Source organism: Mirounga leonina, unplaced genomic scaffold (genome assembly GCF_011800145.1).
Source record: "Mirounga leonina isolate KUSES-001 unplaced genomic scaffold, KU_Mleo_1.0 Mir_168, whole genome shotgun sequence".
Taxonomy (NCBI): domain Eukaryota; kingdom Metazoa; phylum Chordata; class Mammalia; order Carnivora; family Phocidae; genus Mirounga; species Mirounga leonina.
The window spans coordinates 25,964,079-25,983,449 of record NW_023270426.1 but is presented as its reverse complement, the minus strand read 5'-3'; the positions used below and the strand labels follow the sequence as shown (position 1 = coordinate 25,983,449).

The 19,371-nt window shown below is 43.0% G+C and overlaps 1 protein-coding gene across 1 annotated transcript in view; it reads left to right on the top strand.

Moving 5' to 3' along the window:
- The window catches only part of FGF1 (fibroblast growth factor 1), a 118,006-nt gene extending 100,914 nt beyond the window's left edge, over positions 1-17,092 (top strand). Inside the window, exons 4-5 of the mRNA XM_035014368.1 lie at positions 16,683-16,767; positions 16,875-17,092. Of these exons, the coding sequence (XP_034870259.1) occupies positions 16,683-16,726 (44 nt within the window). The 3' untranslated portion in view covers positions 16,727-16,767; positions 16,875-17,092. The remainder of the gene's footprint in view (positions 1-16,682; positions 16,768-16,874) is intronic.
- The last annotated feature ends 2,279 nt before the right edge of the window (positions 17,093-19,371 follow it).

Below are 19,371 nucleotides of genomic sequence, written 5' to 3'. Positions count from 1 at the left end.
TTCATTTAAAAGAGTTATAAATGGGGGCGCCTGGGTGGTTCAGTCAGTTAAGTGTCTAACTTCAGCTCAGGTCATGATCTTGGGGTCCTGGGATTGAGCCCCATATGGGGCTCCCTGCTCAGCAGGGAGTCTGCCTCTCCCTCTGCCCTTCTCCTGGCTCGCGTTCTCTCACTCTTTCTCCCTCTCAAATAAATAAATAAAATCTTAAAAAAAAAAAAAAAAAGAGGGGCACCTGGGTGGCTCAGTCGGTTAAGCATCCGACTCTTGATTTCAGGTCAGGCCATGATCTCAGGGTGGTGAGATAGAGCCCCGTGACAGGCTCTGCACGCAGAGTGGAGTCTGCTTGCTTTTCCTCCCTCTGCTCCTCCCCCTGTGCTCTCTCTCTGTCTCTGTCTCTCTCTCTCAAATAAATAAAATCTTTTTTAAAAAGATAAAAGTCTAGATTGACTCCAAGCTTACTTTTATATGGCACATCTTAAATGAAGTTTTACAAATTAAAAAAAAAAAGTTGTGTGGAAGATAACACAGGAATAGTAAGGGGCCAGAAAAAACATGCAAAAACAGAGCCGAAGAAACTATGTGTGTTTGGTTAAGAGATTTAAAATGAGATGTCTTTGCTCTCTTCAGATAGTTCAAGGGTGATTTTGGTTTTCTTGCTCTGCTGGTCAAAATGAGTATGTGCAACTTAACAAGGAAGGGGTTTTGGTTCAGCATAAAGGAAAAAAAAAACTTGTAACAACTACAGCCATTCTAACCATGGTTGAAGCATATGCACGGTTAGTGGCTGGTACCTGCTACTCCTGGAGACGTTCACACAGAGACGGGATGGACACCTGCGGTAGTCTGACACATCACCCACACCTCCCTCCCGAGCTGAAGCCATCAGCCCTCCACAGGGATGGGCCAGGTGAAGACAGCTGCCCTGCCCAAGGGCACGCATGCCCCTCCGAGGCAGTCTGCATAGGGGCACACCTGCCCGGCTCCTTCGCTTCGGCACCAGACAGCTCTCAAGGATCATTTCAGCTTCAGAACTTCTCTAACGTCGGCTGAGGCCCCTACCGAGACCGCCTCACTTCTCCTTCTACCCTATCCTGCTTCCTCCCCTCCCCCAGGGGTGGATCCCCAAATCCCTAAACAACTGCCGGCGGGAGAATCTTCACCTCACAGTCTGCTTCTCGGGGGAGCCCAGCCTGGGAGGATACCTGCCCAGGATGCTAGAGACATGGCTCTGAGCAGGATAACTGCAAAGGTCCCCTACAGTCCTATGACTCGACAAAGCCATTGGGCATCTGAAGCTGAATGTTCTAAGTCTACACAGTGTCCGCTATGTGCAATCCATACGGATGATCCTCAAGAGAAATCTCAACCTTCTTTCATACTGTCTGACCTACGGCCGGCCTGAAGTCACTTAGGAGGGGTACCTGTGGGGTCGTTACATTGTTCATTCAATCACTTGTCAAGTCTTTCAACAACTATTTATCAAGGCCCAGATAGGCACCCAGCCTGGTGGAGACAACGGTGAACAAAAGAGCTCTTTTCTGGAGCTTACATTCTAGTGAGGAGAAACATATCACCCTATTTTCCAAATTTCAGTCATTTGCATAATGCTTCCAAAATTTCTGCCTCTATGCCCATTGCCTGATCATGGTACTTCTACTTCCTCTGGCTTATAGATGGTGGATTCACAGTTTTATCTACTTTCGGCCCAACGTAGGCTAAAATGTTCACAAAAGGATAAGCTGAGTATATACATGTGTTTTCTAACACACATTAAAATAAACATATAACTTTAAAATTAAAAAAAAATGAACACCTGCATATCATTTGTGCCATATGCGTACCATACTTTAGGAAGCAATTTATACAAAGGATCACACAGAGAAATGTAAAACTGCAAGGGTGACAAGTACTTACAATGAGAAGTATCCAGTGTCCTCAGAATATATAACAGGGGGATTTAATTTACTTAAGAGCTTCCCCAAGGAAGTGAGCTAATATCTGAAAGAAGAGTAAGAGCTGACAAGGTAAAGAGGTGGAGTGTGTGTTGTGAAGAACATTCCAGATAGTGGCAGCAGCATATGCTAAGGCCCCGTGGCAGGAGGGAACACAATGCCAATGAGGCTCAAGTGTGGTGACCAAGGGGTAGGGAGCATGTCATGAACTGAGGCTCGCTGGCAAAGTAGAGGCCAGTGAAGGAAAAGGGAAGTTAGATAGATTCCGTTCTCCAACATCCGTAGATAACCAAGTTGAAGCTGTATATACATAATCACTCTCTCCCTCCTTCTCTCCCCCACACAACTGAATTGTAACACTTCTCTAGACCCTCTGCCAAAGGACACAAATAAGCAGCATCAACATGCGTGTTTCTGGCCTGGAGCTGTGAAATTATTCCAGACTTGAAACTTTGGGGGCTGAGGTTACATTTGTTAAATATTTAGACCTTTCCCCTAGGCTTTTATTCATTCCATCCAGCAGGTGGAGTATAGGGATATGCTTTTTGTTCCCAACAAATCCCCTTACGTCGAAAAGGAAGAGCAAGGTTTGCCAGCACAGTCAAGGGTGAGAGATAGAACAAGGAGGCAGTGATTGTGTATTTGAGTCTCATTCATATGGAAAACATGAGCTAATTAGCTTCTTACTGCTGTGCTTCCAGAGATTCTGAATTTGACGTTTCTGTCCAAGTTTGGGGAGCTATTAATCAGTCCCAAAACAAATGAAGCGGCTTAAAAAGAATCACATAAACAAAAACCACATCCTTCATAAGATAAAAAGAAAAAAAAAAACAGAAAGGCAACTTGGAAACTCTTCAGAGATGGTGCCCGTTTCAGGGTTTGGGGGGATTTGGCTGGCTGACGGAGATGTCTTAATTTGGGGATGAAAATAGAGAACACAAACATATTTACACAACTCTAATGAGGAAAACTCAACAGACCACATTGCCCTGTGGAAAGTGGCTTCTTAAAGTCCTATAGCCAAACAGTGACCTTGTGGGAAAAAACAAAGAAACCGAAGGACAGAAAGTGAATAGAGACAGAATAAGTTAGTTGGAGGGCTCCAGATTCTTTATAATAAGAAACATGACCGATTCTTTATAATAACCATTCTGAATTGATCTCATTCCTTTTTCTGGAAGACACAGAGACCTGCCTTTCTGACAACCAAACAAAGAAGACAGTTCCTGAGTCTCTGCCATGGAGGAGGTTATTGCAACAGATGTGGGGGAAAAGGAGAGAAAAGGGCTCTATTGAGGACTTGCCCCTGAGGACCCTCAGCTGGGGGACGTGGTTTATAAACAAACGCTCAGAACGCAACCTAAGAGAGCACTGAAATAAATGCATGCAGGGTGCTCTAGGAGCATGGGCAGAAGGGAAAATTCCTCCTGGGGGAGTTAGAGAAAGCTTTCCAGAGGAGGTGATGTCTGACCTATGTCAGAAGAGATGAGCAGGTGTCTACCAGGCAGGGAAGAAAGCAGGAAAAGGGGGGACCATGGGGAATGGGGAGAGGGAAGTAGGATGATGGAGTCTCACCTCACTCATGGATTAGGAACGAGAGAGTCCACTTACAAAGAGGAGTCAGTCCCCCCATGGTCAAACTCAGTCCTGAAAAGCCCCCAGAGAGATGGACGTACCATATCTCAGTGAGGAACTGGCATGCATTTGGGGGGGGGGGGGCTATGAGCACTGAATAATTAAGCCCTGTAATCACATTCAGCCAGCCAGGTGCTCCCAGTACGAGAGGCCTGGAAAACCAGGATAGCAGCAGACTCTTGCCTCCCCTCACTCCGTGGGGTTAAATAGACACAGGAGTAGAATGTCAGACAGATCACCCATAGTATTTACTGTTATCTTTCTCCTTCCTCCCTCCCCCACGCTCTCTCTCTCCTGAGTTGGTAAAGTTGATTTCTTTTAAGTGAACTGTGTGTGCATGTGATGTCACTTTCCTTCCAGGTATAGGGCACAAGCTGGGAGTGACCCAACTCCACTATTCAGTATGTGGTTTCTGCATCTCTAACACAGGGAGAACATTAAAACCTCCCTCATGGGGCGCCTGGGTGGCTCAGTCGTTAAGCGCCTGCCTTCGGCTCAGTTCATGATCCCAGGGTCCTGGGATCAAGCCCTGCATCGGGCTCCCTGCTCAGTGGGAGGCCTGCCTCTCCCTCTTCCACTCCCCCTGCTTGTGTTCCTCTCTCACTGTGTCTCTCTCTGTCAAATAAATAAATAAAATCTTTTAAAAAAAACAAAAAAAACAAACCTCCCTCACAAGGTTATGGTGAGGATGAAATGAGCTAATCAGTGTAGACTGCACAGAACACTGCTTGGTGCAGGGTAAGTGTTTAATTATTACTGTTATGATCATTACTCCAATCACAGGAGACAGCACACGTTAGGACACAGAAAGACAGAGGAGAATGGTGTGTTTAGAGGATGGTGAACAGCACAACCAGCCAGAGGTGAAGCTAGTAAGGTAGGCTTTGGGGAATTTGTGAATATTCTTTATTGCAGGACTAAGCTTAAATTCTATCTTTGGGCAAGAAGAAACCAGTGGAGACATTCTGCAGGTAGGTCATACTTCTACAGTTATATTAAGCTGAGATACCTCTGGCTGTTGTGTGGAAAAGAAGATGGGAAAACCTGTCAGAAAGCTACTGTAAGAGTGTGGTCTTGGGGGGCACTGGGTGGTTGATTCAGTTTAAGCATCCGATTCTTGGTTTTGGCTCAAGTCATGATCTCAGGGTAGTGGGATCAAGCCCTGCATTGGGTTCCACACTCTTTGGGGAGTTTGCTTGGGATTCTCTGTCTCCCTCGCCCTCTGCCCCTCCCCACCATGCACCCACTTGCGCTCTCTAATAAATAAATAAATCTTCAAAAATAAAAGAGTGTGGTCTTGGGATGAGGAGGACCTGAGCTGATGACAGTGATGAGGGTGATGATTTTAATGTCAGTTCCCCCAAAACAGACCCTGAGACCATGACTTGGGCACAGGCTGGGAGGAGATCCCCAAAAGCACAAGTGCGGGAGGGGAAAATAAGACAGGGATAGGAGAAGGGCCAGCCATGCCTCATGGAACAGGTCACTGGTGTGGACAAGTGAGGCTCAATTCCACCAGGGTCCCTGCGAGGCTGTGGAGAAGACACCTCAGAATTACCCCAATCATGGAAGTGGGATACTTGTCCAGTGATGCCACCCTTCTCCAGCTGAGGGCTTCCCCTGGAGGTGTAAATCCCCGTACTTTTGAGCTGCTGTGCCTCCAGACTGAGCAAACTTCTTTAACATCCAAGGAAGTCCTCAGGCAGAGAAAAAAAGAGAGGCAGGCTCTGGAGGGGAAGCTGTTGGTCTGTATGGGGACTGTCCAACAAGGCTGCATGCGAGCTCAGAAGTGGCTTGAAGAGATATGCGGCAGGGCATGATGATGACAATGATGATGACGATGACAATAATACTAGCTGTAGTAGGTAACCTTTTCTGAGTGCTTACCATGGACCAGACATGATGCTAAGCATCTCCTGTAAATGCATGATCACGGTCTATCCTTACAACCCTCAGGAGGTGCCAGTGCTATTACTATCCTTGTCTTACGGATGGGGAAACTGAGGCACTGAGAGGTTATGTGATACGCCCCAAGGTACATAGCTAGGAGATGATGAAGCCCATGCTGGATCTCATGTATTGTGACTCCAGAGCCCATTCCTTCAATTGCTACTGCATACTGCCTCAAAAAGACTGGCAGTGAGCTGGGAAGAAGAGACGAATCTGAGAATGATTTAAGACAGTGCGATCCAATACGATAGCCACCAGCCGTGCGTGGCTACTGAGCACTTGGAAATGTGACTAGTACAACTAAAGCAGTGAAGTTTGAATTTTATTTAATTTTTTTTAAAGATTTTATTTATTTGAGAGAGAGAGAATGAGAGAGAGTGAGTACATGAGAGGGGGGAGGGTCAGGGGAGAAGCAGACTCCCCGCCGAGCAGGGAGCCCAATGCGGGACTCGATCCCGGGACTCCAGGATCATGACCTGAGCCAAAGGCAGTCGCTTAACCGACTGAGCCACTCAGGCGCCCGAATTTTATTTAATTTTAATTAAAATAGTTATGCATGCCTGGGGGCTACTGCATTGGACAGTGGAAATTTAGGAGGTGGAATATTCTGCCCTTGAAGAAGGTAAAGCATACTTAGATGTTTACCAATATGATGATGTTACGATGCATCTTTATGTGTGTCACAGTTAATTAATTACAAAGAGTATTGAAAATTCTGGGGGCGCCCAGGTGGCTCAGTCGTTAAGCGTCTGCCTTCAGCTCAGTTCACGATCCCGGGGTCCTGGGATCGAGCCCCACATCGGGCTCCCTGCTCCGCGGGAAGCCTGCTTCTCTCTCTCCCACTCCCCCTGCTTGTGTTCCCTCTCTCGCTGTCTCTGTCAAATATATAAATAAAATCCTAAAAAAAAAAAAAAAAAGAAAATTCTGAAATTAATGAATTTTTTATATTTAATAAAATCAAACTAAAGCAGGCACACAGTTTTAAAAACACAGTATTACAAAATTTATAGCAGTAGTACCCTTTCCCATTGTACTCCTGGTTCCTGCTCTCCAGATACAACCACTTTTATTTCTTCTAGATATATCTCCTGATACTTACTTTGTATTTCTAAACAGTATCTATTAAACAGTACCTATTAGTTTCATTCTATGGAAGATACAGATTTAGCTTTTTATACTATATGCCCACCAGTTATTTACATAACCTCTATCCCAGCCCAGGGCCCTTCTCATCATCCCTAAAGAGTCACATCACTGGTTAGTTCAAGATTCAATGTTCACATTAGTAAAATGTTGTAATTATTAGTTACATATAAGCAAGGGGATGATTTCATGTCATTTTTCATACAAGTGTCTATCTTTCATTTCCTCCATTTTCAGCTTACTCATCATTAATTTAGCCTCAAACTTTCAGACAAGCTCTAAGAAGCCTCTCAATACAATCAACCACATTTTTTATCATTTTGATTTTCATTGAGACATCCCTCCTGGAGCCCTCAGATCTGTGAGGGCCTTGGCAGCACCATTACCCTGTGGCTTCCCACCAATATTTTCCTGGGATTCCTCGTGCCTCTCTCCTATTTTAGATTTGCTATGCCAGGATCCCATGCAATCTTCTTTCTTGATTTAGCCCCTGGGCTATTTAATATTACCTCTAGTAGCTTTTTTCACAAATGGTAAATGGAAAGTTACTATTTAGAAGGTGTTTCGGTCTTCATTTGCTAGTCTAGCCAGGTATGGAAGTCTCAGTTGTAAATTACCCTCCCTCAGGAACATGAAGGCATTGCTCTGTTGTCCCTTAAGCTTACAGTGCTGACATGAGGGAGTGTAATGCCATTCTGATTCCTGATCATTGAATGTTACCTCTTTTCCTCTCTGGAAGTTTTCATTATCTTCTCTGGCTCCAGTATTTGAAGTATTAGAATAATGCGCCTTGCTGCAGATATTTTCCATACATTGCAGTAGGTTAGTGGTGGGCCCTTTCAGTCTAGAAATACATGACTTTTGGTTCTAGAGAATTTTCTGGCAAAATTTCTTTTCCTCTCCTACCCCTTCTACACACACATACATTCTCTCTCTCTACACACACACACACACACACACACAATTCCTCTGGAGAATCCTGATTAATACACTTTGTTAGGTATTAAATAGTACTACAATCTTGTAAAGAAAACCCTCATTTTTGGAGACGCATAATAACATATTCAGGGGTAAAATATCATGATATATATAATTTACAATGGTTCAGCAAACACAGACACACAAAAGCAAATAGGCAAAATGTTAACAATGAATAAATATAGGAGGTGGGGGTATGGGAGTTTATTGCATTTTTTTAAATGTTTTATTTATTTATTCATGAGAGTCAGAGAGAGAGAGAGGCAGAGGCAGAGGGAGAAGCAGGCTCCCCACCTAGCAGGGAGCCCGATGTGGAACTCGATCCCAGGACCCTGGGATCATGACCTGAGCCGAAGGCAGACACTTAACCCTCTGAGCCACCCAGGCGCCCTGCATTCTTTTAGTATTTTTTCTGTTTAAAACTTTCTAGAGTAGAAGGTCAAGTCAATTAGGAAATAAAAAATCAGAGCAGTAAGTGGGAACTGGCAGTATTAGAAGTTCATCTCATTTCTCATGGTAATCAAGTAGATAAAGTTTTAAAAGCCTCTGGTGGGCTGAGGTGACAAAGGAGAGATCTTGAGCTGGAAGTAAGCAGAAACTATTACTGAGACTACTACCAACCAGGAGTTTCAAAGAGCTGTACTGTCAGTGATGGGATGGATCAAGGGAAAAATAATCTATCCCATGGCTTGGGGATATGGCTGTGCTCAGGCCTGTATCATGAGAAAGGAAAGTCTCCCTCTAAGAAGCTATAATCATGAGCCTGTCCTCAAGCAGAATTGGACTACAAACTTATACTACTTGCTTCATCTAGGAACCCATACCCTTAGAAATTAATGTAAGAGAGTGGTCCATGATATTCTTTAGACACCAAGTACAAGCAAACAATCCAAGAATTACTGGGCAACTGGGTGATTCAGTTGGTTAAGTGTCTGACTCTTGGTTTCAGCTCAGGGCATGATCTCAGGGTCATGAGATAGAGCCCTGCCTCAGGCTCTGAGCTAAGCACGGAGGCTGCTGAAGATTTTCTCTCTCCCTCTGCCCCTCTCCTGCCCACACACGCTCTCTTTCTCTCTCTCTCTCTCAAACAAAACAAAACAAAAATTACTTATAAAAAGTTGAACAAGAGGGAGTCAATGGACAAAAATGGTGCTGTGGAATACTCAAGCACTTCAGACACTGGACTTTCGGGTACTAACTGGATACAGACCATCAAGAAGTACATTTAAAGTGGTCAATACATTTTTTCAAAAGGGACTTACAGTGTGAGAAATAAAAAAACTATCATGAACACCAGGTGGGTTTAACTCAGAAAGGAATGAAATAAAATTCCAAATGAACAACAGAGATACTGAAATTAAAAACCTAATGGGTAGATTGCTTCCAGAAATGTCAGAGGAGTGAAGCAGACATGAAGCCCTCCCATAGATAACAATAATAGAAATAAGACTAAAGAAATATGTTTTAGAGGACATCTAAGTAAAATTTTGGACTGTGGAGAGAGTCCAAAAGCAGACAGAAGCAAGAGAGTTTAATCTCAATAAACTGCCACAGGAAGGGGTCAGAATTGAGAGTTTATGTCTTCCCGGACTGAGGATGATGCCCAACCCTTACAGCTCTAGTTGTAAAAAACAAAAACAAAAACAAAAACAAAAACAAAAAACAAAAAACAAAAAAATAGCAGTGGAAAACCACAGCCTTACCAGCTAAGGTGCCAAAGATCAGAGTTCAAGGCTGAAAACGTAGCTAGAAATCTACAGGAAAAGTACTGGCAGCAGAAAAACCACAGAAAGAGTATAAAACTCTGAGTATAAACTCTGCCCAACTTCTGGGCCAAGAGCTAAACTACGCATGTGTGGGAAGAGGCACTAAGAGGCCTAGGGAAAAAGTGGGCAGAAACCAGAAAGCAATCTGCTCTTGAGTAAAAAAAACTGTGTGCTGCCCTATCTGTGAGTTTGCTGCCTTTTTTCCAAAATTGAGTTAACTTCCCAAACATGCACAAGTCAGGTACCAGAAAGTTGATCTTACAGGCCTGAAAGGTCAGAGACAGAGCCCCAGACCAGCCAAAATAGCTAGAAATTAAGAAGAGGGGAATCACTAAAAGCAAGAAAATCAAAGAGAGTGACCTCTATCTCTGTTGAAATCCTTCACTAAACACTACATTACAAGAAGTGGAAAACTCCCAAAGGATTAGGTGGGAAAAGTAGCAATGAGAAGCCATAAGAACAGAGATATTCAATGCTGCATACTCTAAGGGAGACAAAAGTAACACTGAAGTCCAGACAAGTTAATTGCCTACTAGAAAACAAAATGCACCTCAGAAGAACGAAAGAGAATCTAGAGTTGCCATAATGTATCATCTGTAAGGCTCAATTTTCAACCAGAAATTACTAGATATACCAAGAAATGTTAAGTGTGCTCTGTATTCAGGGGAAAAGGCAGCCAATAGGAACTGACTCTGAATGCCTCCACATGTTGAATTTAGCAGACTTTAAAGCAATTATTATAAGTATGTTCAAAGAAGTAAAGGAAAATATGGTATCGTATTGAATGGACAGCTAGGAATTCTCAAAAGAAAAACGGAAACTGAGAAAAAAAAAAAGGAAATTCTAGATCCGAAAAGCACAAAAACTGAAATTTAAAAAGTTTATTACATGGGCTCAATTATCTATTGAGAATGGCCGAAGAAAGAATCAGTGAACTTGTAGGGCAACAAGAGTACCAAGAAACAGAAAGAATAAAGATTAAGGTAAATTGAGGAGAACCTCAGAGACCTGAGGGAACAATATACAAATGTTGCAATACACATACAACCGGAACTCCAAAGGAAGAGGAGAAAGAAAAAAAAGGGTAGAAAAAAATATTTGAAGAAGGAATTGCTGAAAACTTACCAAAGGGGAATAAGGAAACTCTTAGGAGTGATGGAAATGTTCTGTATTTTGATTGTGGTGGGGGTTTCATGGGCATATACATTCATCAGAACCCATCTAATTATACAGTTTAAGTGGGTATGTTTTGTTGTACATAAATGATCTCAATAAAGTTATTTAAAAATGTAAATGATGAACTATACCTCTCTCTTCCATTTAAAAAAAAACTAAGAAGGGGAGCCTGGGTGGCTCAGTCAGTTAAGCATCTAACTCCTGATTCTGGCTACAGGTCATGATCTGAGGGTCATGAGATCAAGCCGCCACATCAGGCTCTGCACTGGGCATGGAGCCTGCTTAAGATTCTCTCTCTCCCTCTTCCTCTGCCCCCCTGCCCTGGCTTACACACACACACACTCTCTCTCTCTCTAAAAAAAAAAAAAAAAAGTCCTAACAAATGGGCTAAATATTATACTGGACATATGGGAGAGAATATGGATAAAGAAAAAAATAAATCTGAAGAAATTAACCGGAATGTAACATGGTGAAATCAAGAGGTCAGGGAGAAGAGAATGAGAGGAGGAGCTGTAGTATGACAGAATGGAAATGTGGACAGATAGTATTTGAAGGGATTTTTACTGAGAATTTTCCAAAGTTGATGAAAGACATGAATCCTACGTTTCAGGAAGCACATGGAGTCCTGCAGAGTAGAAACAGAACTACAGCCACATCTAGACCAAGAGCTGTGAGGGGGGAGAAAACCACGGAGAGTGTCTTCAAAACAGGTGGCGGAAAGAGGGATTGCCTACGAAGTGGCATTTACACTGGCAGCAGACTTTTCAACCCAACAGTAGTGGCCAACACAGAGTAGAATCCGGTCTTCAAAGTACTGAGAGAAAATAGATTTCGACCTCTCCTGCTCCCCCTGGGTACCTTGCACCCAGCTGCAGAGCTATTTCTGAACACACCTTCTGTTTTGAGGCTTCTCATTACCTCTTCACTCCCAGTCCATCAAATATGTCCAGTCTCTTGGGCTATTAAGGGATTTTATTTAAAGTAAACAGTGTTAATGTGCTGAGGGTGTTAATGACTCGATGCTGTGGGTTGCCAGTATTGACCTAAGCTATTTTTATTATAATATTACTTAAATACACACAAATATATAAAACTAGGCATAAACTCTTATGCTTATCGTTCTTACACAACTATTAAACCAAGACAAATTCATAAATACATATGATTAACTTATAAAGAAATTATAAGCAAAATTATGACAATAAAATCTAAAATATAGATATGTGTGGCAGATGATACTAATTTGCTGAGATGAATGGCTAAAACTGTGTTTATTTTTTAAAAATTTTATTTATATGAGAGAGAGAGATAGCAAGAGAGTATGATCGAGGAGGAGAGGGAGAAGCAGACTCCCTGCTGAGCAGGGAGTCTGATTGGGGGGGGCTTGATCCCAGGACCCCGGGACCATGGCCTGAGCCGAAGGCAGACACTTAACTGACTGAGCCACCCAGGTGCTCCTAAAATTGTGTTTCAGAGCAGAAAGATACCGTTGTGTGTCTTTTCCTTCACTGAAGCAGGCTCAGAGCAGAGAGTCAGGCTGCCTGGGTTGAAAGCCCACTGTGTGATTTGGGCAAATGACTTAATATCTTTAAGCCCCCACCCCTCCCCTCTAAAATGAAGAGGTGAAACCCAAATCAGGAATGTTGTGAGGATTAAATGCAACAAGAGGAGGGGAGTACTTAGCCCAGTGCCCAGCACTAAAATGGGCTTTATAAATTATTATTACTATTGTTGTAATTTGTCCTCTTTGATAATAAACCCATTTTAACTTCTGTTCCATCATTTTGAAATTTAAAATACAATACTAAAAAAATTTCTTTTCAAGAAAAAAGTCCTAATGAACTTGGAATCTACAAGCTGGCTCTTGGCTGAGTCTTTGCCTGTAATGAAAAAGGTAGTGATCACATCAGGCTTTTGAGTTTGGAACACCTCTGCTGGCGTGGACCTCCTAAGACTCAATTTCTACATAATGTCTTCCCTTAAGTCGACCCTGCGATGGGAAGTCAATGGCCTTCCCTTGCTCCCAGTGTAAGCATAAATTCCCATGCAAACCTGGGAGCTATAACGATGTTATAGCGATGGGGTGAATGTCCAGGCGATCCAGAATAGGTATACAGTCCCTTTTAGAGATCCTCCCTGAAATAGAAACACACACACACCACCTCTACCAACACCAACACTACCCTTAGATTTAACAGCTTCCTGGAAATGAAGGGTTTTAAGCCAAAGGAGTTGCTCCAGGGTGAGAACCTTAGTCTTGGTGGCAGGCTGTAGCAGGATGGTGATAAAGGGGAGGGTTTGTCATTCTTTAGGGGCAAAAGAATGCTTATAACATAAAAAAACAAAGAAACCCCTATATATTTAGTCTACCAAGAAAGCAGGTTCAGCTATTTAAACCAAAATCTTACAGTTTTAATCTTTATGAGATGGTAATTTATGGTAAGAAAGGCTTGGATGAAATTGAACTATCTTTATAATGTTTGTCAAGAGAAATTTAAGGGGCACCAGGGTGGCTCAGTCAGTTAAGCATCTAACTCTTGATTTCGGCTCTGGTCATGATCTCATGGTCATGAGCCCAGCATAGGGCTCCTCACTGGGAGTGGAGCTTGCTTGGGATTCTCTCTCTCTCTCTCCCTCTGCCCCTCCCCCACCCTTCTCTCTCTAAAAAAAGAATAAAAATTTTTTTTAGAAAGAGAAATTTAATAAGCAAACTAGCAACACTAGAGGATGAACTTTTCACCACTTGAAAAAAACAACCATTTTAAAAAATGACTTTAGCCCCTACTGTATACAATGAAGCTACTTAAAAATAAGTTATAGCTATCTCCCTTAATTAAGGAAAGTCTTTTAAGCTCTTGGTCCCAAAGGTACATGCTTGAGGGTAATCATAATCTGTTTCCGGTACTTCTTGTAGTTGACTGGCCCTATTGCCAATTATTCTAAATGGGTAAGGAATTAGCTGAGCTATCTGAGACTGGGTAGGTTCAGACATTTCTTACAAATAAAAGCAGATCCTTCAGGGGGCGCCTGGGTGGCTCAGTCGGTTAAGCATCTGCCTTCCGCTCAGGTCATGATCCTGAGGTCCTGGGATGGAGCCCCCTGCTCAGTGGGGAGCCTGCTTCTCCCTCTGCCTCTGCCCCTCCCCCAACTCTTGCTGTCTCTCAAATGAATAAAAATCTTAAAAAAAAAAAAAAAAAAAAGCAGATCCTTCAGAGTGAGAAAGTCACTTCTCACTAGGTACTTTCGTCCTTAACCTTAAGTCCTCTCCTAATGGCTCGGCAAACTCTGTGATAAAATGTAGCAAAGGCCAGATAAAGTACATCATGTGAAACACTTACCAAGACCACTTCAGGGGAGCCTGGGTGGCACAGTTGGTTAAGTGTCTGCCTTTGGCCCAGGTCATGATCTCAGGGTCCTGGGATCAAGTCCCGCTTTGGGCTCTGGTTCAGCAGGGAGTCTGCTTCCCCTTCTCCCTCTGCAACTCCCCCTGCTTGTGCTCTCTCTATCTCAAATAAATACCTTAGAAAAAAAAAAGACCACTTCAACCCAGGTGTTATACCACAACCTGAGAAAGGTATGCACAGAGGCTCCACTGGTGGACCCCTGCCCATTATCTGAAGCCCACTTTGCCCATACCCAAACTATGACTGCCTTCCTCCACCTCCCAGAATACTGAGAGGCACCTGCATGGCTCAGTTGGTTGAGCAGCTGCCTTGGGCTCAGGTCATGATCCCAGGGTCCTGGGATCGAATCCTGCATTGGGCACCTTGCTCAGTGGGGAGACTGCTTCTCCCTCTGCCTCTCCCCTCCGCTGTTCTCTCTCTCAAATAAATAAATAAAATCTTAAAAAAAAAAAAAAAGGGTAGAATTCCTCAAATACCTTAAGAATGCTAGATACAAAGAACAATGACAGCTAGATTCAGACAAAACACCAGATTCTTAGAAATGAGGATTCCCACATACACGACCATCCCACCAATTTAAATAAAAAGTGGGGGTGGTCAAAGAACAGAAAGCAAGGACTCAGATACTAGTGCCCCCATGTTCACAGTATTATTCACAATGGCCCAAAGTAGAAGCAACCCAGTGTCTATCAACAGAGGAATGCATCAACAAAATGCAGTATCTAAATACAAGGGAATACTGTGCAGCCATAAAAAGGAAGGAAATACTGACACATACTACATCACAACATAGATGAACCTTGAAAACATTATGTTAAGTGGAACAGGCCAGACACAAGAGGACAAATGCTTTATGATTCTATTTATATGAGGTATCTAGAAGAGACAAATAGAGATCAGCAGGGGCTGGAGAGAACGGAGAGTTATAGCCTCTCCTGGGCCCCCCATACTCCCCTCCCTCTCAAAATGTCCAAAGATCACAGTCTGGAAAATATGTTTTGTACAATTATAATGAAGCGTCCATATTTCTATTCCTAGAAGGGATTCTTCTCCCTGCACCTCATCCATCCACATAAAATCACACTGTCTTTCTAGCCTGGATACCTTTCCTGAACAAAACTCTATTCACTTGGGAAAAGAAAGGTGGCTATGTCCCAGGGATAATGTCCACAGGGTCCTGGAAATGATCAGAACACACATCTATCACAACACAATGAGGAAAACATTTAGAGTACTTCCTCTGAGGTAAAAACTTGGCGAAATTTGGGTTCTCTCATGAGTGTCCTAGGTTGTTCAATAATGACAGCTCCAGAAAACCTTCTGGGTTCATGACTATGAGTACCTGGAAGCAGACAATCCCATAAGAGCCCAAATCTTAAGGCTCCATCTAGAAAGCGCACCAAAAAAAGCTGTGGGAAACTCTGGATGTAAACCAAGGGTCTGCAGGAAGAACATGGTAACAGACGGCTCCCAGCTATCTCATGTTTCCATGGTAATTCATGCTACACTGGCAGCTCCGGCCTCTGGGAGCCCCTGGGACATGATTTATGGCAGCCACAGGCAGCTACGGGCGCTGGATGTGAGCCGGACCCACATAGGATAAAGCAGACAGAGACAGACTGCCCTGCTTTATCTCATCATGTACTTCCTCACCTTTCCTGACTGGGCGGGGGTGTCACCCAGTGAAAGAATGTTTTACAAGCAAGCCATTCATCAGGACTCCTAATTAAAAAGTTGGAGAGCGTAACAATGGAGCGGATTTTGCCGTCTTCTGACACTTCATTAACCTCATCATTGTTCTTCTGCCAAGGGCAGGAGTCTCCAGGATTACTACCTAGGTTCTGTCCTTAACACTCAGGCAGAAAAAGAAGCAGTAACACTTTGCCGCAAAAATAACTCCCCCGTATGACCACAAGAGTTGTGCCAGATCATGAAGGAAACAGGAACAACATGACAAGGAAAAGAAGACCTACTTGGACTTTACTAAATTTAGGAATATTCCCCTTCACTCAGAGGAAAATAGAAGAGGAATAATAAGTAACCTATTTTTTCATAGACCTTTCTAGTAAAGAGTAAAATGTTACCCACTTCTCTCTGAAGGAGACAGCTAAGAATAAAGAGCTAGGGAATTGACATGTTATCTATATACCAATAGCTGCACATTTTGTGAATTTTGACTTGAGCTCACTTATCCTCCCCCCCTTTTTTTTAACTCAGTGGCAAAACTAAACTTATGTTTTAAATACATAAATAAACCCCGGGGGATGTAGTTCAAACCAAAACCATATCCATTTATTTTCTGTGACTGTTGAGCTGAAACATAAAAATACTCACCCAACCAAAGCAGTGTTTCTGTGTTTGAGTCTGTCTCTGGGATCATGGAAATGGGAGGAAGATGCCAGACTCTGCTGGAGCAAGGCATTCAACTTCACCTCACTCCAGGTGAGAATCTGGTTAAGACTTAAAGAGGGAGAGGTCCTGAGTGGTCTCATGAAGCCCAAAGGCAGAATTCCCAAAACTCTAGGTTTTACCTGACTCTGACATTCCTCAGAGAGCAGAGGACAGGGATACAGGCCTGGCCCAAAGTCCTGATCATCTTTCACAGTCTCTTTTGCTTTGTGTTTCCTCCTCTTTTATTTGCCTATGGGTCTATTGTTGGCCTCTTCCACTCTCCTTAGGTGACTACAGCTGCTCTGACTTTCGTGGACAGCCTGTTCTCTGATGACTTCCAACCCATGGCGGCGCTTCTTTTGGGAGCTGAAGGTCAGTATGTTCAACTGCCGGCTGGACATTGCCAAGGGGATGTTCAGCGAACGCCTTGAAGGTAATTAGCTCTCCCTTTCTCAGTTCCAAATCTATTCCTCCTCCAGATTCATTCATGAAAATCCTGAGCTCTGAAGCAAACATTACTCCCAAATGATTCCCATGATGCTTTCTCAGTCTCAAAATGAACAGATTTCCAGAAAGGAGACGGTGGCCAGAGGGTGACCACGTTGTGGAGAGATGCCCACTCACCCTGAGGCTACATGGGTGAGTGTGAGGAGGTGTGTGTAGGGCAGGGGGATAGGGAGCTGTTCCCAGGAGACAGAAATAGTTCCTTGAAAGTCAGAGAGGTTGGTCAAACAATCCACTGCAAACTCCAAGAGCTTTCAATATTTATGCTCAGTGTAAGTGTTTAAAGGACCTACCTTATTGCTTATAAAATAAAGAAAATTACAAGATTTATGTGGAGTTTGCTTACGTCTTGGGATATCAGGACTTTTATAGCTTCCTTTAGCCAAGTCACCATGTGCTTAAATAAAAATACAAAATTTTCTCAAGAATGACAGAAAAATCTTCTAGAAAGAAGAAATGTTGAGCAGTGTCTGATTCTTGCCCCCTGAATTTCTGCCTATAGGTGAAGTATAGACAAAAATCCCCTTTCTTTGTTTCTACTTGTAAGGTCTCAGACCATCTAACAATTTTGTGAAGAACATTATAAAACAAATAAGCTAGCAAAAACACAGAATGCTTAAGTCCTCACAGTGTTAAAACTTGAAATCTAGGCATAATCTAACAACCAACCTCTTTAACTTTCTTTTTATAAATGAGGAAACTAAGTCCCAGAGAGAGTAAATGAAGGGCCCAAAGCCACAAAACTATAGAGTGACAGAGGAAGAACCCAAACTTGGTGACTTGCCTCCCTATCTGATGTTCTTTTCATTCTTTCAAACTACCACTCTTTTTTTTTCTTTCTTTTTTTTTTATTCTTATGTTAATCCCCATACATTACATCACTAATTTTAGATGAAGTGTTCCATGATTCATTGTTTGTGCATAACACCCAGTGCTCCATGCAGAATGTGCCCTCCTCAATACCCACCACCGGGCTAACCCATCCTCCCACCCCCCTCCCCTCTAGAACCCTCAGTTTGTTTTTCAGAGTCCATCGTCTCTCATGATTCGTCTACCCCTCCGATTTCCCCCGCTTCATTCTTCCCCTCCTGCTACCTTCTTCTTCTTTTTTTTTCTTAACATATATTGCATTATTTGTTTCAGAGGTACAGATCTGAGATTCAACAGTCTTGCACCATTCACAGCGCTTACCAGAGCACATACCCTCCCCAGTGTCTATCACCCAGTCACCCCATCCCTCCCACCCCACCCCCCACTCCAGCAACCCTCAGTTTGTTTCCTGCGATTAAGAATTCCTCGTATCAGTGAGATCATATGATACATGTCTTTCTCTGTTTGACTTATTTCACTCAACATAATACCCTCCAGTTCCATGCACGTCGTTGCAAATGGCAAGATCTCATTCCTTTTGATGGCTGCATAATATTCCATTGTATATATATACCACCTCTTCTTTATCCATTCATCTGTCGATGGACATCTTGGCTCTTTCCACAGTTTGGCTATTGTGGACATTGCTGCTATAAACATCGGGGTGCACGTACCCCTTCGGATCCCTACTTTTGTATCTTTGGGGTAAATACCCAGTAGTGTAATTGCTGGATCATATGGTAGCTCTATTTTCAACTGTTTGAGGAACCTCCATACAGTTTTCCAGAGTGGCTGCACCAGCTTGCATTCCCACCAACAGTGTAGGAGGGTTCCCCTTTCTCCGCATCCCTGCCAACATCTGTCGTTTCCTGACTTGTTAATTTTAGCCATTCTGACTGGTGTGAGGTGTATCTCATTGAGGTTTTGATTTGGATTTCCCTGATGCCGAGCAATATTGAGCACTTTTTCATGTGTCTGTTGGCCATTTGGATGTCTTCTTTGGAAAAATGTCTGTTCATGTCTTCTGCCCATTTCTTGATTGGATTCTTTGTTCTTTGGGTGTTGAGTTTGATGAGTTCTTTATAGATTTTGGATACTAGCCCTTTATCTGATATATCATTTGCAAATATCTTCTCCCATTCTGTCGGTTGTCTTTTGGTTTTGCTGACTGTTTCCTTTGCTTTGCAAAAGGTTTTTATCTTGATGAAGTCCCAATAGTTCAGTTTTGCCCTTGCTTCCCTTGCTTTTGGCGATGTTTCTAGGAAGAAGTTGCTTCGGCTGAGGTCGAAGAGGTTGCTGCCTGTGTTCTCCTTTAGGATTTTGATGGACTCCTGTCTCACATTGAGGTCTCTCATCCATTTTGAGTTTATTTTTGTGTGTGGTGTAAGGAAATGGTCCAGTTTCATTCTTCTGCATGTGGCTATCCAATTTTCCGAACGCCATTTGTCGAAGAGACTGTCTTTGTTCCATTGGACATTCTTTCCTGCTTTGTCGAAGATTAGTTGACCATAGAGTTGAGGGTCCATTTCTGGGCTCTCTATTCTGTTCCATTGATCTATGTGTCTGTTTTTGTGCCAGTACCATGCTGTCTTGATGATGACA